The sequence below is a fragment of the Geotrypetes seraphini genome, chromosome 2 (genome assembly GCF_902459505.1).
Source record: "Geotrypetes seraphini chromosome 2, aGeoSer1.1, whole genome shotgun sequence".
Classification (NCBI taxonomy): domain Eukaryota; kingdom Metazoa; phylum Chordata; class Amphibia; order Gymnophiona; family Dermophiidae; genus Geotrypetes; species Geotrypetes seraphini.
This window is the reverse complement of record NC_047085.1, coordinates 110320896-110341638: the sequence shown is the minus strand read 5'-3', so window position 1 is coordinate 110341638 and position 20743 is coordinate 110320896. Positions and strand designations below refer to the sequence as shown.

General features: G+C 41.7%; 1 protein-coding gene across 5 annotated transcripts in view; it reads right to left on the bottom strand.

Moving 5' to 3' along the window:
• ASPH (aspartate beta-hydroxylase) overlaps positions 1 to 20743 on the bottom strand; it is a 456780-nt gene that overhangs the window by 181327 nt on the left and 254710 nt on the right. For all 5 annotated transcript variants that reach the window (XM_033933439.1, XM_033933442.1, XM_033933441.1 and 2 more), the window contains 3 exons: positions 12800 to 12838; positions 8504 to 8548; positions 3691 to 3735 (listed from right to left, as the gene is read on the bottom strand). In XM_033933439.1, the coding sequence (XP_033789330.1) occupies positions 3691 to 3735; positions 8504 to 8548; positions 12800 to 12838 (129 nt within the window). The remainder of the gene's footprint in view (positions 1 to 3690; positions 3736 to 8503; positions 8549 to 12799; positions 12839 to 20743) is intronic.

The following is a 20743-nucleotide window of genomic DNA, read 5'->3' as shown; positions in this document are numbered from 1 at the left end:
ACGTCTTCTATTCGATGACTTTTTAAATTTTCTTAAGCGTCACACAAGAGGGACTTTTCAAATGCTTTATAAAAATCTAGATACATTATTTCAATCTAATCTAATACAAGATTTATGAATCGCTCTAATACCATTTAGTTCAGTGGTCTCAAACTCAAACCTTTGCAGGGCCACATTTTGGATTTGTAGGTACTTGGTGGGCCTCAGAAAAAAATAGTTAATGTCTTATTAAAGAAATGACAATTTTGCATGAGGTAAAAACTCTTTATAGTTTATAAATCTTTCCTTTTGGCTAAGTCTTAATAATAATATTGTCATTTATAGCTAAAGAGACATATGATCAAGAAACTGTTTTATTTTACTTTTGTGATTAAGATAAACATACCGAGGGCCTCAAAATAGTACCTGGTGGGCCGCATGTGGCCCCCGGCCCGCGAGTTTGAGACCACTGATTTGGTTCAAGGTGATTTCCATCAAAAAGAAGCCATAATAATTCTATGGGAAAATACAATTCCTTGGATATAAAGATGTCCTTATAATTCATTAACTAAAAGTACTAACTTTACAATCTATATTATAAAAATTTTTTCAATATTCTACGAAATTTCCAATAACTAACTTCTGTCCTTATTTGTATAGGTAAATCATTCCAAATAATAATATCAGCAAATGTAAAAGAAGAATTAATTTGACTTTTAAAACATATACCTCTAAAAGGCGGAAACTGCAATAAAAATGTATTATTCAATCTATTAGATGAATAATGCAAACATGAAAAAAACAAAGTGAGACAATTGGAAGCCTCTGCCTGTATAATATGATGAATAAGACAAATAGTTTCAAACTCTATGGGGCTCATAATCGAAAAAGAAATACATCTAAAAACCGGGCTAAATCGGCACTTGGACGACCAGTAAAACAAGTTGTTCAAGTGCCGATAATCGAATCAGGTTTTAGACATATTTAAAAACGACTTAGGCCTTCACAGTGCTGCTGAAAGACCAGAGCTAAAAAGGGCGATTCAGGAGGAGTGTCGAGGGTGGGATTTGGGCGGGACGTGGGCCATCCTAGGCTTAGTCGTACTGCATGTATAACTGAAAGTTTTATAACACTGCCTAGAAGGAACTTGGACGTTGTGACTCAGGCCATCTAAAACCAAGTCTAAGTCCACAGAAGGTATCCAAAGTGACCAGATAAGCAATGCAGACACAAAGTACAGACTAGAGAGCTGCGCGGGGACAGAAATCCCACCCGTCCCTGCCAAAATCCCATCCGTCCCCACACGTCCCCGCGAGGAATCCCTCCGTCCCCACCCGTCCTCGCGAGGAATCCCCTCCGTCCCCACCCGTCCCCGCGAGGAATCCCTTCCGTCCCCACCCGTCCCTATAAACTACAGAAATAGTTATTTCATTTAATTATGCTACTGAATTAAAGGCTCTGGTAGAAACCCATTTACAAATAAGCAAAAAGACTTTATTAATTTGGAAATATTAATTGGGAAGAATACATATTTTGTAAACGGGTTTCTACCAGAGCCTCTAATGTGTATAAATTTTTATCAACACAACTAATATACTACTTTATCCTAAAGCAAAAAAAAAAAAAAAAGAAATAGAATTTTTTTCCTACCTTTGTTGCCTGGTTTCTGCTTTCCTCATGTTCTCATTTAATTTCTTCCATCCACTGTCTCTCTTCTCTCTGCGTCTTCCATTTGCTCTGTTACTGTGCCTCCCTTTCTCCCCCTTCCAAATTGGTCTGGCACCCATCTTCTTCCCTCCGCTCCTCCCATAGTCTGGCATCTCTGTCTTCTTCCCTGCCAGCGTCTTCTCCCCACTCTCTCTTCCCCATTTCCTTTCAGCGTCCTTCTCCCCCCATCTTCCCCATGTCCTGTCAGCGTCCTTCTCCCCCTCTGTCTTCCCCATGTGCTTTCAGTGTCCTTCTCCCCCCTGTCTTCACCATGTCCTTTCAGCGTCCTTCTCCCCCCCTCCCCGTCTTCCCCATATCCTTTCAGCGTCCTTCTCCACCCCTTTGTCTTCCCCATGTGCTTTCAGCGTCCTTCTCCACCCCTTTGTCTTCCCCATGTCCTTTCAACATCCTTCTCCCCCCCATCTTCCCCATGTCCTTTCAGCGTTCTTCTCCACCCCTTTGTCTTCCCCAGTGCTTTCAGCGTCCTTCTTCCCCCTCAGTTTTACCTTAAGCGCCTTTTCCTCTCCACTCCACTCCACCTTTCCTCCCTTTCTCCCTCCCTGCCCCTTACCTTTGTGGCGCTTACCCGCCCGACTGACAACAGAACAGGCCCGGTCCAACAAACCTCCCTGCCCTGTAGCTGCGAATCTAAATTACCTTCTTACAGCAGCTGGAGTATTGAAGCTGCTGTAAGAAAGTAATTTAGATTTGCGGCTACAGGGCAGGGAGGTTTGACGGACTGGGCCTGTTGTTGGTCGGCCGGGGGACCTGGCTGGCTGTGTTGCACCCGGGGCGGACCGCCCCCCGCCTTGTACCACTGCCTTTTCCCTGCCGCAGCACACAGCCGACCGGAAGTCTTCACAATGTCAGCGCTGACGTCGGAGGGAGGGAGGGCTTTGCTTAAGCCCTCCCTCCGACGTCAGCGCTGACATCAGGAAGACTTCCGTTCGGCTGTGTGCGGCAGGGCAGGTAGGGAGACGAGCCTCGTGGCTGAATACATCCAGCCCCGCAGGAACCCTGCGACCCTAGGGGGTCCCCGTGACCCTAGGGGGCATCCCCATGGGATCCCCGTGACCCAAAGGGGGAACCCGCGGGATCCCTGCGGGTCCCGTGGGATTCCCATTGCCCCCGTTCCCGTGCAGCTCTCTAGTACAGATCCCCACACACTGCCCCAGTGATCACTGACCCCATCCCCATAAAAATTGTAATAACAACTTTACATATCTGCCTCCAGAACATCAGCACCTGGCAGCCTGGCATAGGAAAGCCTAGTAGAGCTGCACAGAGGTGGCCTAAGTGGTCTTGGGGATGGGTTAGTGAACCATGGAGAGGAGGACCCAGGCCCATAAGCCACTGCATTCATGGTGAAAAATGTGCACCTCCAAAACCCCCATAACCCTTTTGTACTGCCATTTAAGTGGCTCCTGCAGCCATAAAGGCTATTGGGGTGGTAGGTAGGTCTAGCAGGTTCTGGGGGCGTTTTGGGGTGCTCACCATGACCTATAAGGGAGCTGTAGTGAGATGTTTAAGTGACACCCTATTTGTGAAGTTCACAGCAGTGACCTCTAAGGTATCCCACTACTCTGGTGCCATGTCTGGGTGTCCAGTCCATCACTTTTCTGGCCCCTTCTGTGCCCAGAAGTTCTTCTTCTAGGCATTTGTGATTTGGACAAATTTTTGGACGAAAATGGGGTATAAAGATGGACGACTTAGCGGTCTGGACGATCAGATGGCTGGACGTACAGTTGGACAATTTTTGGAAAAAAAAAAATGTTGGATGTATTTTTCAAAAATGGACCTTTTCCCATGTCTGACTTTGGGCGACTTGTGACTTAGGCCCAAAATGGACTTAGACGTTTCTTTTGATTATGCCCCTCAACATATTTCTCTGTTTCTCTTTAGGCAGCCAATGAAGTTTCTTATAGAAACACTATTGTATCTCTTCAATATATTCTGCTGCTCTGATCTTTAAAATTATATATATAGCCACAAAAAATATTGTACCTGAAGGCTCTTCTCTATATTCTTCTGAATGGTGCACATTTTGTTCTGCAAAGAAAGTGTTACAGCTCATGGTTATAATAAAGCCAACGAACCCAAATAGCATATAATTTCAAAATCTTAAATTATAAAGTTGTTAGTAACAAGAAACATGCTTCTTATTCACCGACTTATCTACAAATCAAAGTATGCTAATGTTTACTGAAATGTTCAGCTTCAGTGCAAATTAACTAAAGAGCAGAATGAAAAAAACAACCCTCTCTTATGTGCTTATTATCAGAAATGTAGGGCCAGACCATATATTAATCTTCAGACCATATATTAATCTTCAGACCATATATTAATCTCACTTCAGTATTTTGAATTGGCTGCACTTTTTTTTTTTTTTTTACCATTTTTGAGTTTAAGTTCAAATACAAAGAATTACAATAATTGACTTATGAAACACAGCAGATTGATGAGGGAAGACTTCTTTATGCTCAGTCTATGTTAGCTGTATTCTATTAAACAATGTCTCTCTCAGTGAGCAGTATTTTTGTTCTTTACAGTAGTTTCTACCATTTAGCCTGGCAAGGACATCATACTTACTGATCTCTAGTTTCCCAGATCACTATTTTAAAAGTTGCATTACACTTATAACTATCTAATCTTTATATATTGTAGAGCAGACAATTTAATGATGGGTTACAGATTGCTAATGATAGGTTACAGTTTCATTTCTTTATTTATAAAGCCCAAGAATGTTTACAAATTGCTACTAGTAGATCTACAAATTTCATTTTTTTCTTTAGCTTTTTCAGTATTACCTTATTTTTCGCTCCATAAGACACACTTTTTTTCTACCCAGAAGTGGGTGGAAATCTCGGTGTGTCTTATGTAGTGAAGATACAAAATTTGTATCCCACCTTAGCGTTGTAAAACACCCTCCCGCCACCGCACCTTTTCAAAACACTCCTCCCCTCCGCCTTTCAGTACCACTGCCGCACCTTTTCAAAACACCCCTCCCCTCTGCCTCTCAGCACCGCTGCCGCACCTTTTCAAAACATCCCCCTCCGTCTCTCAGCACCACCACTGCACATTTTCAAACCTCCTCCCTCTCAGCACTGCCGCCGCACCTTTTCAAACCCCCCCAGCACCGCTGCTGCACCTTTTCAAACCCCTCCAGCACCACCGCCGCACCTTTTCAAATCCTCCCCCCCAGCATCGCCACCATCGTTGTCATCGTTGGTACCTTTTTTAAACAGCCTGGTGGACCAGCGGTATCCCTCCCTTGCTAGACAGCTCTCGTACTCAGGTCACGAGCGCGGATGTGAGGAGCAAGTGTTACGCGCTCCCGCTTGGGCCCGCCACTGCTTTCTGAATGGTGGCGTCATTTCTCGCAGGACTCGCGAGAACTGACGCCAGCCATTCGGAAAGCAAAGGCGGGTCCAAGTGGGATCACATAACACTTGCTTCTCCCATTTGCACTCCTGACCTGAGTACGAGAGCTGTCTAGTGAGGACGAGAGGGATTTTAAAAGGTACGGGGTATTTTTATTTTTTTATGCCCCTGACGGTTGTTGGTTGTTTTTATTGTGTGCTGGGGCACTTTGGGGATCATGCACACTATCTAGCTTTTTCATTCTTTGTGTATCTCTTATCTGTGTATTCTATCTGACTTAATTTCTTGGATTCTTTGGCAGCCACACAATGGAGGGTGGGGAGGGTGGGATTGGGGGGTACTTGGATTCTAGGGGTTTGGGCTTATCCTTTTGTCTGTCTGAAAGGCGGGTTGGTACTTGGGGATAGGTTTTTCTAGGTTAATGAAAACTTGTATTAGGCACTATTTCAACCTTGCTGCTGCATACTTTACGTTATCACTTGTGTGTGTTCTGTATTTGCATAAAAGGTACTGGGGGTGTTTAAAAGGGTATGGGATATGATTTAAAAGGTACAGGGGTGTTTAAAAAGTATGGGGGATGAGTTAAGGTACTGGGAAACTATGTGGGGGGCACGGGAGAATGTTTTAAGGTACTGGGGGCACAGGGGTGGTACTGGGGGGGTATATGGGGGGGTATGGGACCTGCCGGCCTGTCTGCCACTAGGCCTGCCTGCCCTGTCCCTGCCTGCCTTATGCTCTGTTCCTGCCTGCCCTGTGCCCTGTCCCGGCCTACCACTAGACCACCAGAGGGGGGAACAGGGTACAGAGCCTGGTAAGGAGTGTGGGGTTGTGTGCAGAGCCTGGCAGGGAGAATTTGGTTCCGATTGGTTTTTTTCTTGTTTTCTTCCTCTAAATCTAGGGTGCATCTTATGGTCAGGTGCTTCTTATGGAGCAAAAAAATACGGTACATCATCTAGTTGAGGTAATTTATAGTTTGTCAATTTCTTGGTTACATCTTCTGGATTCACAGTTATTTGTTGCAGTTTTTCCAAATCATCACCACTAGTGAGTTTTTAGTTTATTTGTGACTTAATATACTGCATTTCACAATAAATCAAAGCTATTTACATTGAAAACAGGGAAAATGCTTGAGTACCTGATTGTAAAAACCGCTTAGATAACCTTGATAGGCGGTATATAAAATCCTAATAAACTTGAAACTTGAAAAACAAAATTCAATACAGTTGGAGAGAAACGCCAACTGATAGCCTAGTATTAACACTCACTCGTACACTAGCTGGGAAAGGTCATGGGAATAATCAGAGTCTGAATTCAATCTATCTACTCACAGTGCCCTTGGGTGGCAAATCTATTTGGCACCTCATCTAGGTGCCACAAAGGGGCGCATTTAGGGCCAGTTACTATAAACAGTGCTCTAATCATGGACGCTTAGCGAAGCCTAACTAAAATTTGCCTGAAATCCAAATTGTGTCAATTAATTAAAAGTTGAGCACAGAATTCCCTGTAGCGCCTAGCGACCTCCAAACACGTAATATCACCTACATGAAAAGTAAGCGTGTTTAAGGGCGAAGAATAGGCATTGTAAACTTAGGCATGGCTAGGTGTGCAAGACAGTTGCCAGTATATTAGGCCAGATAAAACCTGGCCTAATGTACGGGTGGGTGCCTACCAATGACTAAGTCTATCAATGCCTTAGGTGTGCTCATTTACAACAGGTCAATGGCTAGCATAAATGAGTGTACCATGCAATGCACGCAACTGAAAGTGTTGTCTATGTTACCCATGTCAATAGGTAGAACACCCATCATATACAAAAAGGGACATATAACTTTGTAAAGATATGGGGGCCATTGGCAAAGTATTGTGATGAATAGACATCAATTCTTTTCTTTTCCTTTTCTTTAGATCTATTTAGCACACTCAAGGGGAGGGTGGATATGGAGTGTAAGTTAATAAGATATGTTATCATATGTTATATAATATAGTACATTCTATTTTAGTTGAAAATGTGATGAAGGGTGGGTGGGTGAGATTTTTTTGTTTTTTACACTATTAGATCTTATGGGTTAGATATTATAGTGCTATATTGAAATTACTTGTATGATATATTTTTGTGCACTTGTTGTTTGATTTGAAAATGAATAAAGATTAAAAAAAAAAAGAACACCCATCATATGTTTATGCTCCACCCACACCTACACTCCCTTTGCAGTTACTGTTTATTGAAAGCTTCTATACCGCTTCTGAGGAGTCAATTCAGAGCAGTTTACATGAGCTTCTGTAAAAATGTTACAATACAATATGCAAATAATTATAGAGTTAGCATTTTCTGAGGTTTTCAGTACAGACACATTTATACCATAATCAACCATCCTACATATATGTACACATTTATACCCTATACCCTTTCTCCCTGAGTCTGCCTAAAGTTGCGTGCACTCCTGAGATTTGTGTACAATTTAGTTGCCTAATGAGCTAATCAACATTAATAACAGGATGCTAATTGGTGCCAATTAGAATTTGCAAGTACATCTGGCTGCACACAATTCTATAACACTGTGCACTCGGCTCCCATAGCACATATCTCAAGAGTTGCTGCGGCCATAGGAGGGGTATAGGCAGACTCTCAGCATCATAACACTGAAGAGCCCTGATGAAATGATTTTTTAAATCATGAAACGTTGGCATTCGTCGGCTATTTCTGTGAGGAAGTTATATCAGTGCTTGCATCAAGTTGTGAAGTTTTCACTCCGATTTGAAGCAAAGATAAGTGGTGCTTGTACCTTCTGAATTACAATGAACTTTAATTCACCTTAAATTAATTTACCTTGAAGGGGTTCTTTTCGCCTAAGATAGAATGTTGGAGGGGAGCTAAAGAGCTATTTAAGCTCCCCTTCATAGCATCGTTTGCCCTGCAGCTTCTGAGGCGTTTCCCCCCATTTTGTGTATACCTATTGAACTGACTGCATAAGACAGATACTAAGAATCATAAGGGGTCAAGCTTTGAGCTTTTTTCCCAGCGCATATACTGAAGGGTATTAATTTATTGAGTTGCATTCTTAAAAGTTACACACAGTGTTACAGAAGAGTGGGTCAGCTTGCTCAATGTCGGCGCCAGCATTTACACCAGATTTCAGCAGCAGTAAGTCTGGCACCCAAAGTTAAGGGCACTTTGCACTATTTTGTAAAGGGCACAAAATTTAAGAGCTATTACTAGAATTTCTACCTAAATGACTTTGGTGGACCTAGAATAGTGCCTAGCACTTATGCAAGTAATTACTAATTCATGGTCTAGATACAAACTGCTATTCTGTAACATAAGTGTACTATTGGCACGTAAATTTAGACACCAACTTGTAGAATTGCCTTTCACATAACTATGCATCTGCTGCTCTGATCTTTAAAATTATATATATAGCCACAAAAAATATTGTACCTGAAGGCTCTTCTCTATATTCTTCTGAATGGTGCACATTTTGTTCTGCAAAGAAAGTGTTACAGCTCATGGTTATAATAAAGCCAATGAACCCAAATAGCATATAATTTCAAAATCTTAAATTATAAAGTTGTTAGTAACAAGGAACATGCTTCTTATTCACCGACTTATCTACAAATCAAAGTATGCTAATGTCTACTGAAATGTTCAGCTTCAGGGCAAATTAACTAAAGAGCAGAATGAAAAAAACAACCCTCTCTTATCTGCTTATTATCAGAAATGTAGGGCCTACGCTCCTAACGATTAGTGCACGCTAAATGCCATGCAGCCCATTATATTCCTATGAACTGCATGGTATTTAGCATGTGCTAATCGTTAGTGCACCTTAGTACAAGGACCCCTTTGAGAGGCATGTACCTAAATTGGCCTCTCTGAAAATTTACTAGGGCCAAGTACTTTAATTTGTAGCTAATTTTTCACTAAACTTCTAAATTTAGAAACATCAAAAGTGGGTTTCAAAAGGAGCAGAGTTAGAGTAAGAAAAAAAGTTTAGGAGCTTAGCACTGATTTTCAGTACTAGGCTCATAAATCTAGGCAATTGAATGGCAGGCCTAAATCTGTAAGCATAACAATTAAGCTCCTAAATAAGATGAATTTTCAGCTAACTCAGAAGCCGTTTTACTAAGCTTGTGTAAAAAGTGGCTTTAGTTACACCCTTCCACAGGTCTTCTTGAGCAATAAAGTCATTTTTACTGTAGCCATAAAAACCTTGATTTATTATTTTTTCCATTAATGGCCATGCGCCAATATCATTAGCACACAACCATTTTTACAAATTACCACAGGAGCACTTACCACCTCCTGCTTCATAAGTGTCAAGGACTTCTGCATTATCCATGCACTCACCAGTTAGCATGCAGTAATATAGATTTGCTAACTGCTTAGCACAGAAATGAACACTCTCCATCCCAACACTCTGCTCCCTCAAAAAAAAAAAAATCAAAAAATTATTTTGCATGAAGGTGTGATGCTGTAGCAATTCCCATTGTAAACTTTTTTTTTTTTTTTTGCTGCATTAGGCGTGAATTAGCATCTAATGACGTTTAGAAAGAGGGCCAGTTTTACTAAACAAAATGTTGAAAATGATACTGTCTGTTAATGTCTTTCTGTGCTTGCTTTGTTGAAACATAATCAGCTATCGTTTGTTTATGCAGCCTAAGTCAATTGGTATGTAATTTTGTAAACCGCATAGTTATTATGCGGTATATAAATTTTTTAATAATAATAATACTGGTTTTACTGAGAGTGTGGTAAATATCTAGAATAACCTATCAAATGAGACAGTAGACACCAATTCTGTGATCAAATTAAAACACAAATGAAACAGATATAGGGGCCCTTTTACTAAGGCACGCCATTGTTTTGGCCAATCAGGGACTTCCTTAGGCTCAGGCGCCTCAGGTCCCTCCCAAGGGAGAAGCCCGAGGCGCCTGAGCCAATCAGGGCCTTAGGCCCCTCCCCATGCATCACATGATGTACCAGAGCGACTAAGGCTCGCACTGCGTCAGACGCCAGAGGAGCAGGAGGGACTGAGTACCCCTCCTGCTCCCAACTTGTTAAAGGTATGGGGAGGGGAGGTGGTGTCCGCATCGGCTGTCAGGAGGGAGTGGGCATCACTCCTGCTGTTTGTTTGGGGGGGAAGGAGTAGGCATCCCTCCTGCCATATTTTATATTCGGCGGACAGGCGGGGGTGATCAGCCGGCCGTGGGAGGAGGGGCTCGATGGCGCCGATAGCAGGAGGGACCGGGCATCCCTCTTGCCATAAGTTCAGCAGGCGGGCAACAAAAGCCCTGACAGCAGTGACAGTAGACTGCTTCTCCTGTCACTACTCCTCCGTGTAAATCATTTGCATACAAACAAGATAGTGAATCAATCGCTGTTTCAAAATCAGCCAGAGAATTGGCCAACAGCGATTGAATCGCTATCTTTAGTGAATCTGGGCCTTTATTATTGTGCAGACATGTAAGAAAACCAACACAGGCTGTGTTTCACCCCAAGGGCTGCATCGGGGTTGATATAACCAGGTGATGTATACAAACCGCTTCACCAACCAGGTTAAAGGACAGCTTAAAGTCATAAGATGGCAACACTCAGTATTCTAACTATGCATAAATCAGCAGCATAAGTCAATTTTACATGTCTGCACAATAATAAAGTCTTCTTGACCTTCTATGGAGGTGTAAGGAAGAAAAAGGGAAATGTTTAATGTGAGTGGTAATTGGGGAGAGACTTGAACCACCCTGGGTTAGGGGGAGGGGGCCCAGCTGAGGGTTTGCTTGAGGCCAGTCCTGTAACTGTTGGTAATATGACTTTTATTCAAGGATTCATGGTCATGGCCTTTCATATCCTAACTCTGGTAACCACTGCTTGAGAGAAAAGGCAACATCAGTAGAGAACCCACTGGAATGTGTCTAGTTAGCTTGCCCCTTACTGAACAGGCCTTGCACCCTTCTTTTGTGTAAGAAGCCATGTTAAACCTCATTGTGGTTGTGGCGCCAAATGATTCTGCTCTTTTCAGGACATACAGCATTTGTGTTCCTTCTGTTTGCACTGAGAACCCAAAGAGATGAAGTATCTGCATGTCAAGCTCATGATGCATCCCTCAGAAGCTGGACAGGGCCAGAAAGTTGGTTTTGTGAGCACTATGGCCTGTGGTTCCCGCAGTCATGAAAACAAAATATAGTCTTATATTTGGCTTCTATGAGCTAGATTCACGAACCTTCCCAATCGTGTCCGATTCGTGGGCAATCCGAGGCAGGCCGACTGATTCACAACTCATCTTCATGCAAATGGGGGTGATCAGAGGAACGCCCCCCACCGACCACACGAATTGCTGGAGAGCGATCCTGACACATGTGCAGACCATCTTCTTTACTTGTAGATAGTCTGCGCATGCTCACAGAACTAGAAACTTTATTTTACTTCTCAGCCCCGACAGGAGAAAATGTGGTTTGTCTTCCGACTTCAAGCAAAAGTTTCTCCTCCTGGTGACTTTAATGTTTTTAAAGGAGACCAAAATGAAGAAGTCTGTTCCGCCCCAACTCTCCTGCTCTCTGCTGCCCTTCCCTTCAGTTAAAACCACAGGCTCGCATTGCGGGGAAGGGCAGCAGAGAGCAGGAGAGTCAGGGCAGCAAGAACAGGAGAATCAGGGCGATTGATAGGGACGGAGCAGGTGGAGAGTGGGAGGGATAAGGCTTGTACTGCACACAACAGATCGCCACTTGAAATTAGAGAAGACAGAAAAGCTCATTTATGGAAGCAGTTGAAGTTTATTCTATCTTCAGGCTTGAGAATTGCAGGAGAGTCAGGGCAGAGAGCAGGGTTTTTGCGTAAGCAACTGTTCCTCAGCAGTCGCTTGTTTTTGGATCAGCTAGCCCAGTCAGTGCTCCTTAAATTTAGTGAATCGCTGCCTTCCTACATTTGCATGTGATTTACCTCATTTGCATGCACAGATTGGATTGGAGGATGATCGGCCATGAGGTTAGTGAATCAGGTCGGTGAAAAATCAGGTCGGTACACGATTGCAAACACGATGTCAGTGGGCTTAGTGAATCTAACCCTAAGTTTTTATAAATTGTAAATGTGGGTGTTTATCTTCCAGCTAATTAGGGGTTGTTTGAGAATAGAAATAAATCTATGCTTGCCGGTGTCACTGTTGGGCTTCTCTTCCAGCAAGCCATTGACAGTGCAGAAAACACAAAATCTGAGTGGGGATCCAAGGAAGGCTAGGGGAGAGGAGTAAGAGAATATTAGGTGAAGGTATTTAGCCCAAAACATGCATTTTTCTGTTTTGGCATGGGGAGTGGAGGATGGGGTGCAGAGAATATCAGTGTTTATTAGTTAAAACCTATATCAGAAGGGGGTTGTATGTGTGTGTACACATACACAAATATATATAATTTTTAAAAATATAAAAAGAAACAGAATAAAAGATAATGAAATCCAGTGTTGGAAGACTATAAACATTTTGGAAGAGATGTGCTTCATAACCATTTGGCACAGCAGAAAAACACAAAACTGAATGGCCCAAGAAGAGCGCTTTGCATGCTCAGAACTTTCCACTTGTTCCGAGCTCTGGAGAGATGTTCTACCCCAGTGATATCCAATTACATCACCCAAGTGGGTCTGATTAACTTCTGCTCATTGATGGGACAAGTACTAAGACAAACATATATACAGTACAGACGAGTATTAACACGATTTCTGTAACTTTACATACACCACATGCAATCATACCTGGCTGTTCACCTATGGCCATGTCTTCAGCGACATCACCTAGACACCAAGCAAAATGCAATCAATTATTTTGACAAGTATTTGGCTCTATAGCATTGTCTGTTTGCTTTTCTTTTTCTATCCAACAGCATTTCTTCTCTTGTTTGTTGTATTAAACTTGTTTGATTTGTAAATCACCTTGTTATCTGGTATGGAAAGACATTAAATTAAATTTAATAAACCAAAAACCATTTAAAACATTTGAGATAGTAACTATAAAGCATACCTCAATTGTTTACAAGATATTGGTGTGAAATTGACAATATTGAAATGGTTCTCATCTTTTCTTAAGGACCATACAATGGTGGCTCTATGTCTCAGGAGAAAATATTAGAATGTGGGGTACCGTAAGGCTCAGTATTATCACCAATTTTGTTTATTTTTGAGTCCCTTGGCTAGACAAATTCAAGAAGCTGGAATAAGTGTATATAGTCATGTGAAAAAATTAGGACACCCCTTGAAATATTCAGTTCTTTCTTAAGAAATGTTCACATATCGATGTCAAATCTTTATCTCTGGAAAAGAAAGTGATGTAATTGCAGGTAAACAACAAAAAGTATCCTCAATTTACTCATTTGTATTCTAACTGAGGAATAAATTAGGACATCCTACATCCTAATAGCTAGTGTTACCCCCTTTGGCTGAAATAACTGCAGTGAGATACTTCTTGTAGCCATCTATCAGTCTCTGACATCGGTCTGAGGAAAGTTTGGCCCACTCCTCAATGCAGAATTCTTTCAACTGTGAGATGTTTGAGGGGTTTCTTGCATGTACAGCCCGTTTCAAATCACCCTATAGCATCTCAATGGGATTCAGATCAGGGCTTTGACTCGACCAATCCAGGACTCTCTATTTCTTAGTTTTCAGTCAGTCCTTGGTGGATTTACTAGTATGTTTTGGGTCATTGTCGTGTTGCAGGGTCCAGTTCCGCTTCAGCTTAAATTTTCTTACAGATGGTCTCACATGTTCCTCAAGCATCCTCTGATACACGGTAGAATTCATGGTGGATTTTATGATGGTGAGCTGGCCAGGTCCTGCTGCAGCAAAGCATTCCCAAACCATGACACTTCCACCTCCATGCTCCACAGTTGGTATGAGGTTCTTTTCCTGAAATGCTGTATTTGGTGTACGCCAAACATGTCCTCTTTTCTAGTGTCCAAATAATTCAATTTTAGACTCATCTGTCCAAAGAACACTATTCCAGAAGTCCTGGTGTTTGTCTATGTTCTCTCTGGCAAACTTCAGTCTGGCCTTGATATTTCTCTTAGAGAGCAAAGGTTTCCTCCTTACACACCTCCCATGCAAATTAAATTTGTGCAGTCTCTTTCTGATTGTAGAGGCATGCACTTTCACATCAACAGTAGCAAGAGCCTGCTGTAAGTCCCGTGATGACATTTTAGGGGCTTTGGAGACTTCTTTTAGCATTTTGCAGTCTGCTCTGGTTAGCGCAGGATTAACAAGTGAGACCTAACCGTCTATAAAACAGGTGTCAGAAAGTGCTCACATGCTAATTTTTGTTAATGGTTGCGTGCTAATAGTAGCATTAGCACACATCCATTAATTCAGAAAACAGAAAATCAGCTGTTTTCTAGATGCACTAAAGATGACCTGCAAAAGGGCACGCTAAAGCCACTTTTTCACATAGTTTAGTAAAAGAAGCCCATAGGTATATGGCCACCTTGCGATTCCAGAGGTGAAACTGTTCTGAAAACATGTGACTATGATGATGCCATCTATCTTGATAAAACCCAATTTGGGAGGGGTAATTACACTCTGATATTGTTTATTTATTTATTTAGCCCATCCTCCCAAAGGAGCCCAGAACGGGTTACAGGAGTACATTCATAGTATGGGTAGGAAAAACTTTTGTGAGAAATACAGACTTTACAGCATTTACAGTATAGACTAGGGGGTTTAGGTTACAGCATTTAAAGTAAAGACATAACATACAGATTTAAAATACAGACTTAGTGGGCATAGGTTGGATTAAATTGCAGCATTTACAGTGTAGGTATAACATGGAGGTAACATAGCTTTCCTAGCGAAGGTGTATCTTTTTTGTCAGAGAATGTGGTGGTAATTCAGGTTATATTTGTGGTGGCCTGCGAGTTTAGAGAAGTCGTTTAGTGTATTAGGCGGTGCCTTTGAGATCCATCCATCCGGGGTATAGATGTGGGTTGTTACAGAGCTAGGTTTGTAAAGAGCAAAGTTTTCATGGCTTTCCTGAAGTTCCAAAGACTGTCTAGTGATCTAATGGATGGGGGGATGATGTGCCATAATCTGAGTATGCAATAAGAATAAAAGCATCTTTGGGCTGTCTCAAACGTGAGTGAACGGCCAGGTGACAGGATCAACCGTTTTTCTGCTTGAAATCTCAGTGATCAGTTGGGAACATAAGTTTGTAGTTTTGATGCTGTGTAGTTTGGTATCATCTTGTGGAAAGTCTTGAAGGCTAACACCAAGGCTTTGAAGGCGTATCGTTTTTAGGTAGGCAGCAAGTGCATTGAAGTTAGTGCAGGGTGATGTGGTCGCAGAAACCCAGGTTTTTCAGGAGTCAGATTGCGGCGTTTTGCACCCCTTGGAGACGGGAGAGTGTATTTGCTGTTGGCCCACTAGTAAAGCGTTGCAGTAATCTAGTCGGGATAATACAAACGCATATAGTAGCTGAGCAAAATCGCTTTCTGAAAAATAGGCACGGATGCACTTTAGTTGGCGGAGGTAAGAAAAAGAGGAAGACATTGTTTTTGATACATGGTCTGAGAGAGACAGGTTTGAGTCGAGAATCACACCTAGGCTGCAGATGTTGTCTTTGGCTGTGAGGGTGTCATTTCCCAAGAAAGAGATGGGCGGGGGTAGGTGCAAGTGACCTTGTGTATCCAGAGTTCTGTTTTTGATGCATTTAGCTGAAGTTTATTTGAAGTCATCCAGTTTTCTATTTCTGTTAGGCAGCAGTAAAGTTTTTTTAGTTGTGCATCTCGGTGTTATAATAATAATAATAATAATATATTTTTATATACCGCCAGCTATCTTGCGACTTCTAGGCGGTTTACAGTAAAAGAGATTGTGAATACAATAAAAGAAAATGTAAATACAATAAAGAGAGGCTTTACGTACAATGAATTAAGGAGTTTAGCAGTGTACATCTCAATACAATAAAGATAAACTTTACGTACAATGAATTAAAGAGTATAGCAGTATACTTCTCGTACAATGACTTAAAGAGTAAAGCAGGCTACATCTGATAATATTAATAATGTTAACAACAGTTTGTGTGTTGCAAGGCCCGGAATTGCCAAGCTGTTTGCTCTGAAGTAGAGATATTCCGTGACTTGAATAGAGTGTTCGTAGTTAGTGATTAGGGGTTGGGGTTAACAGTTTGCAAGTTTAGTTATGTGATGATGTTACGGGGGGGTTGATGTTCCGGTTCGTTGCCTAGGTGTTTCAAGAATAGGTAAGTTTTTAGGTGTTTCCTGAATTCTTCGTAATTGTTTGAGTGTGCAATGAGTTTTTCTAGGTCTTTACCCCATATGGCTGCTTGATATGATAGCAGTTGTTGATGGTGTCTCTTATATTTGCACCCTCTAGCCGGTGGGGAGACAAATTTCATGTGTGTTTTTCTTTCGTGTCTGTTGGTTGGGAATGAGAAGAGATCTGTGATGTATTTTGGGGCTAGACCATTTAATACTTTGAAGCAGAGACATCCTAGCTTGAACTTTGTGCGCGCCTCCATCGGCAGCCAGTGTAGGAGTCGGTAAGAAGGGGTTATGTGATCGGACTTCTTCAGCCCGAAAATCATCCTGACTGCTGCATTTTGTATCAGTTGTAGTCTTTGCATTTGCTTCTGGGGGATCGTCAGATGGGTGATGTTGCAATAGTCCAGGTGGTTTAGTATTAGGGATTGTACTAGCATTCTGAAAGCTGAAGTATGGAAGTACGCCTTAATGGACTTAAGTTTCCAGAGAGTGAAGAATCCTCTTTTGATTAAGGAGTCTATGTGGTCCTTCATGGTTAGGCTTTGGTCTAGTATTACTCCTAGGATCTTCATCGTTGGTTGAATGGGGTAGTTTAGATTGTTAATGTGTAGTGATGTTGTCGTATTCTGTGCGTGTGGCGAGGCTATGAAGAATTTAGTTTTTTCTGAATTGAGCTTCAGTTTGAAATCTGTGGTCCATTGTTCCATCGTGTTTAGCGCTTCAGTTGCTGGGGGGATGGTTTCAGAGGGGGATGCCGTAAATGGGATTATGATTGTGAAATCGTCTGCATAGCTGAATACTTTTATGCCTCGCTGGGTTAGCTGCGTGCCCAATGAAGCTATGTAGATGTTGAAGAGTAGTGGGGATAGTGGGGATCCTTGTGGAACGCCTGATGGGTTTCTCCATGTTTTTGAGAGATTGCAGTTGAAGCGGACTTGATATGTGCGGGTTGTGAGGAAATCTCGGAACCAGTCCAGCACTTCGCCTCCGATGCCGATTGAATCTAAACATTGTAGTAGTTTTTTGTGATCCACCAAGTCGAAGGCTGAGCTCATGTCGAATTGCATCACTAAGGCTTTGTGGCCTTTGCTAAATAGGTTACGTAGGTATTCTAAGATTGCTGCTATCACCGTTTCGGTACTGAACAGAGGTCTGAAGCCTGACTGGGTTTCATGTAGCAGTGAGAACCGATCTAGGTAGTCCATCAGTTGGGTTTGTACCAAGCCTTCCATTATTTTTACGAAAAATGGGATAGATGCTACTGGTCTATAGTTGGTTGCTGATGTTAGGGGTAGTTTACGATTTTTTGGGATTGGGGTGATTATAATGTGACCATTTTTTGATAGGAATTTTCTGTTTTTTAAATTGTTGGACATATGAGTCCATAGTGTTATTTTAAAGTCTAGAGGGGCTGCTTTCATTATGTTGGGTGGACAGGGATCTAGGATGCAGTTTGATTTGGTGTATTTGTTGTATAGTTTTATGAAGCTGTTCCATTCTAGGTCCTGAAAGGAGTTCCAATACATGTCTACTGGTGTTTCGTTTTCATGTATGTTGGTTATTTGTTGTTCTTCTGTGTTGTTTGTTGGGCCATTTTTCCTTAGGTTCACTATTTTTGAGTTGAAGTGTTTTGTTAGGTCGTCTGTTGATGGAAGTTCTGTGTCGTGCGTTGATTGACTGTGGCGTGTGGTGTCGAATAAATTTTTGACTAGATTGAACAATTCATGAGTGTTAATTCCTTTTGAGCTTGTGTTGGATGTGTATATTTTGGATGAGTAGAATTTTTTCCTTTTTTCTTTTATCAGTTGTTTATATTCCTTTATGTTTGCTCTCCAATTGTTCCTGTCAGATTTTTCACCTGTTTTGTTCCAGATCCTTTCTAGTCGTCGTGTTGATTATTTCATTTTTTGTAGTTCGGAATCGAACCAGTTGACCTAGGGGGAGGTAAAGTTGTATGTCGTCTGCATATGAGTGGATTTTGATTTGGTATTTTTCTGCTATGTCAAGTACTGATTTGACATATAGGTTGAAGAGGAGTGGTGATAGTAATGCACCCTGGGGCACTCTGTAGTATAGAGGTTTGGGTTCTGATAAGGAGGGCTCCAGTAGTACTTTCTGAGACCTTTCATTCAAGAAGGAGGAGAACCATGCCAGCGTGACATCATGGATTCCGATTGAGTGTAGTCTGGATAGGAGGAGCGAGTGATCGATAGTATCGAAGACTGCGTCTTTTCCCTCATCAAGGATTTTCCAGCAGTCATCCAGATGTCTAGAAGCACCATTTCTGTGTTGTGGTGCTTCCTGAATCCTGATTGGAAGTTGGAGAGGGTGATGTTTGTTTCCATTAAGACTCGTAGTTGTGTGAGCACTATCTTTTCTGGTATTTTTGATACAAATGGGAGATTTGAGACTGGTCTATAGCTGTTTGGATTGTCCGGGTCCATAGTGGGTTATTTAAGGAGTGGTCTTACAACAGCGGATTTACAGCTCTGTGGTATTATGCCTGATTCTAGGGACTCGTTAATTAGGGGTAAAATGGAGTTGAGGAAGTATTCGTTGGTAGCTAGAAGAGTGGTGGATGGGCATGGGTCTAGGATTGAGGTTTTAGGGTGAAAGGAGACTATTGTACTTTTTAGGTCATCAATGGAAACTGGTTTGAAGCTGTTGAGAGTTTCTATCTTATATAGGTTGTTATTTTGTATAGTTTTCGGGATGCTTGGCAGAGCTTTGGCTTCTAAGTCTAAGGATTCTCGTATCTTTGATATCTTGTCATGGAAGAAATTTGAGAGGGATTCATTATCTAAGTTTGATTTTTGGATGTGGTGTGATCCTTGGAATGAGGTGACTAAGTTTTTCAACAGTGAGAAGATTGCCTTTGATCTGTTTGGGATTTTGGATATTAGGTTTGTGAAGTATGCCTTTTTTGTATCGAGTGTCGCTAGCTTGTATTCTTTCAAGAGGCTTTTCCAGGTGGATTTGTCCTTGGTGCTGTGTGTTTTGCACCAGGTTTTTTTCTACTTTCCTTTTCTGTTCTCTTAAGCTGTCTGTGAACCAGGGTGATGAGAAGGATCTTATGTTTGTCTTGACTTTTTTGACTCTTGCTAATTTCTCGTACAGTGACTTTATACCAGAATGCCATGCCTGTGCCTGTGCCTTTTCCTCTAGTGAGTAGGTTGTGGAGCTTTGGTGTAGGTCCATTTTGGAGTTGCCAATGGATAAGTCGTGAAGGTTGACTGACTTTGGGTCGAGTGTGGTTGTTTTTAGTGAAGCTGGGTTTTCTATGGGCCCTTTGGTCTTAACATGTAGGTTGAATGAGATTATGTGGTGGTCTGTCCAGGGGACTTGAGTGTTTGTTAGCGGGGTTGATTTGTTGTCGAGTAGCGGGCCTTTAGAGATGAAGATCAGGTCTAGAGTGTTCCCAAAAGAGTGAGTGGGGGACTGGACTTGTTGGATGAAGCCAAGGTCAGACAGCGTCTTTGTGAATTCCCTTGGTGCACCGGTGATTTCTGGGTATTCTGCAAAGTTAAAGTCTCCTAGGAAGATCATTTGTTTGTGGTTGACTGAGAGGTTGCTTATAATAATTATTAGTTCGTCAAGTACAGACACTGGGGAGGAGGGGGCTTTGTAGATTAATATGAATATGATTTTCCAGTCGTGGTTTATTGAGAAAATGAAGTTGTCCAGGCCTTCTAGTGAGATGGAGTTTATATGTCTTGGGTTTAAATTGGATTTTGTGATGGCTGCCACCCACCCCCTCTTTTTGTGGGATGGGAGCATGCCAGTGCTTGATAACCTTGAGGGCACAGTTTTGAAATTAATCAAGCTGCAGCTTGATTTTTGCCACCACCTTTTTGTCAGAGTTACATTACTAGGCGGGAGAGTAAGGTGAGTGTAACTGAACAGGTATGTTATTGTGCTTTGAGTGCAGGCACTCCCAGGAATGGGGTCTGTATTTATATGCCTATTTTATAAACAGATTTGCATGTAAATTAACTGGGAAATTTTATGTGTGTTATGTGCACATACAAGGGTATAAATTCTCTAACAGTAAGAATGTATATATTTTCCTTCACAAAATTTGCTGAAGTATAAAGGGAAAAGTCTGCATATACTTTTCACATGTTCACAGTTATAAAATTACTCCCTTTTAACAGCATATGAACATCACTTATGAACTTTGTTAAATTTTCAAAGCAAGAGCATGCATGCCAGTTCACTGAAAATTAGCCCAAGTACACCAAGAACTCATATTTATACCTGTTTGGGATGCACAATTTTCCTGGGTTACAATATATATTATCTATATATTCTTCAAAAGTATGTATATAAACGCTAACCCCGAGTTCTGCAAATCAATGAGTAATATTTTTTAACTTTGCTTTTGTTGATTGTCTTACCACATGTACATGCTGTACACATGAGTAACCATATC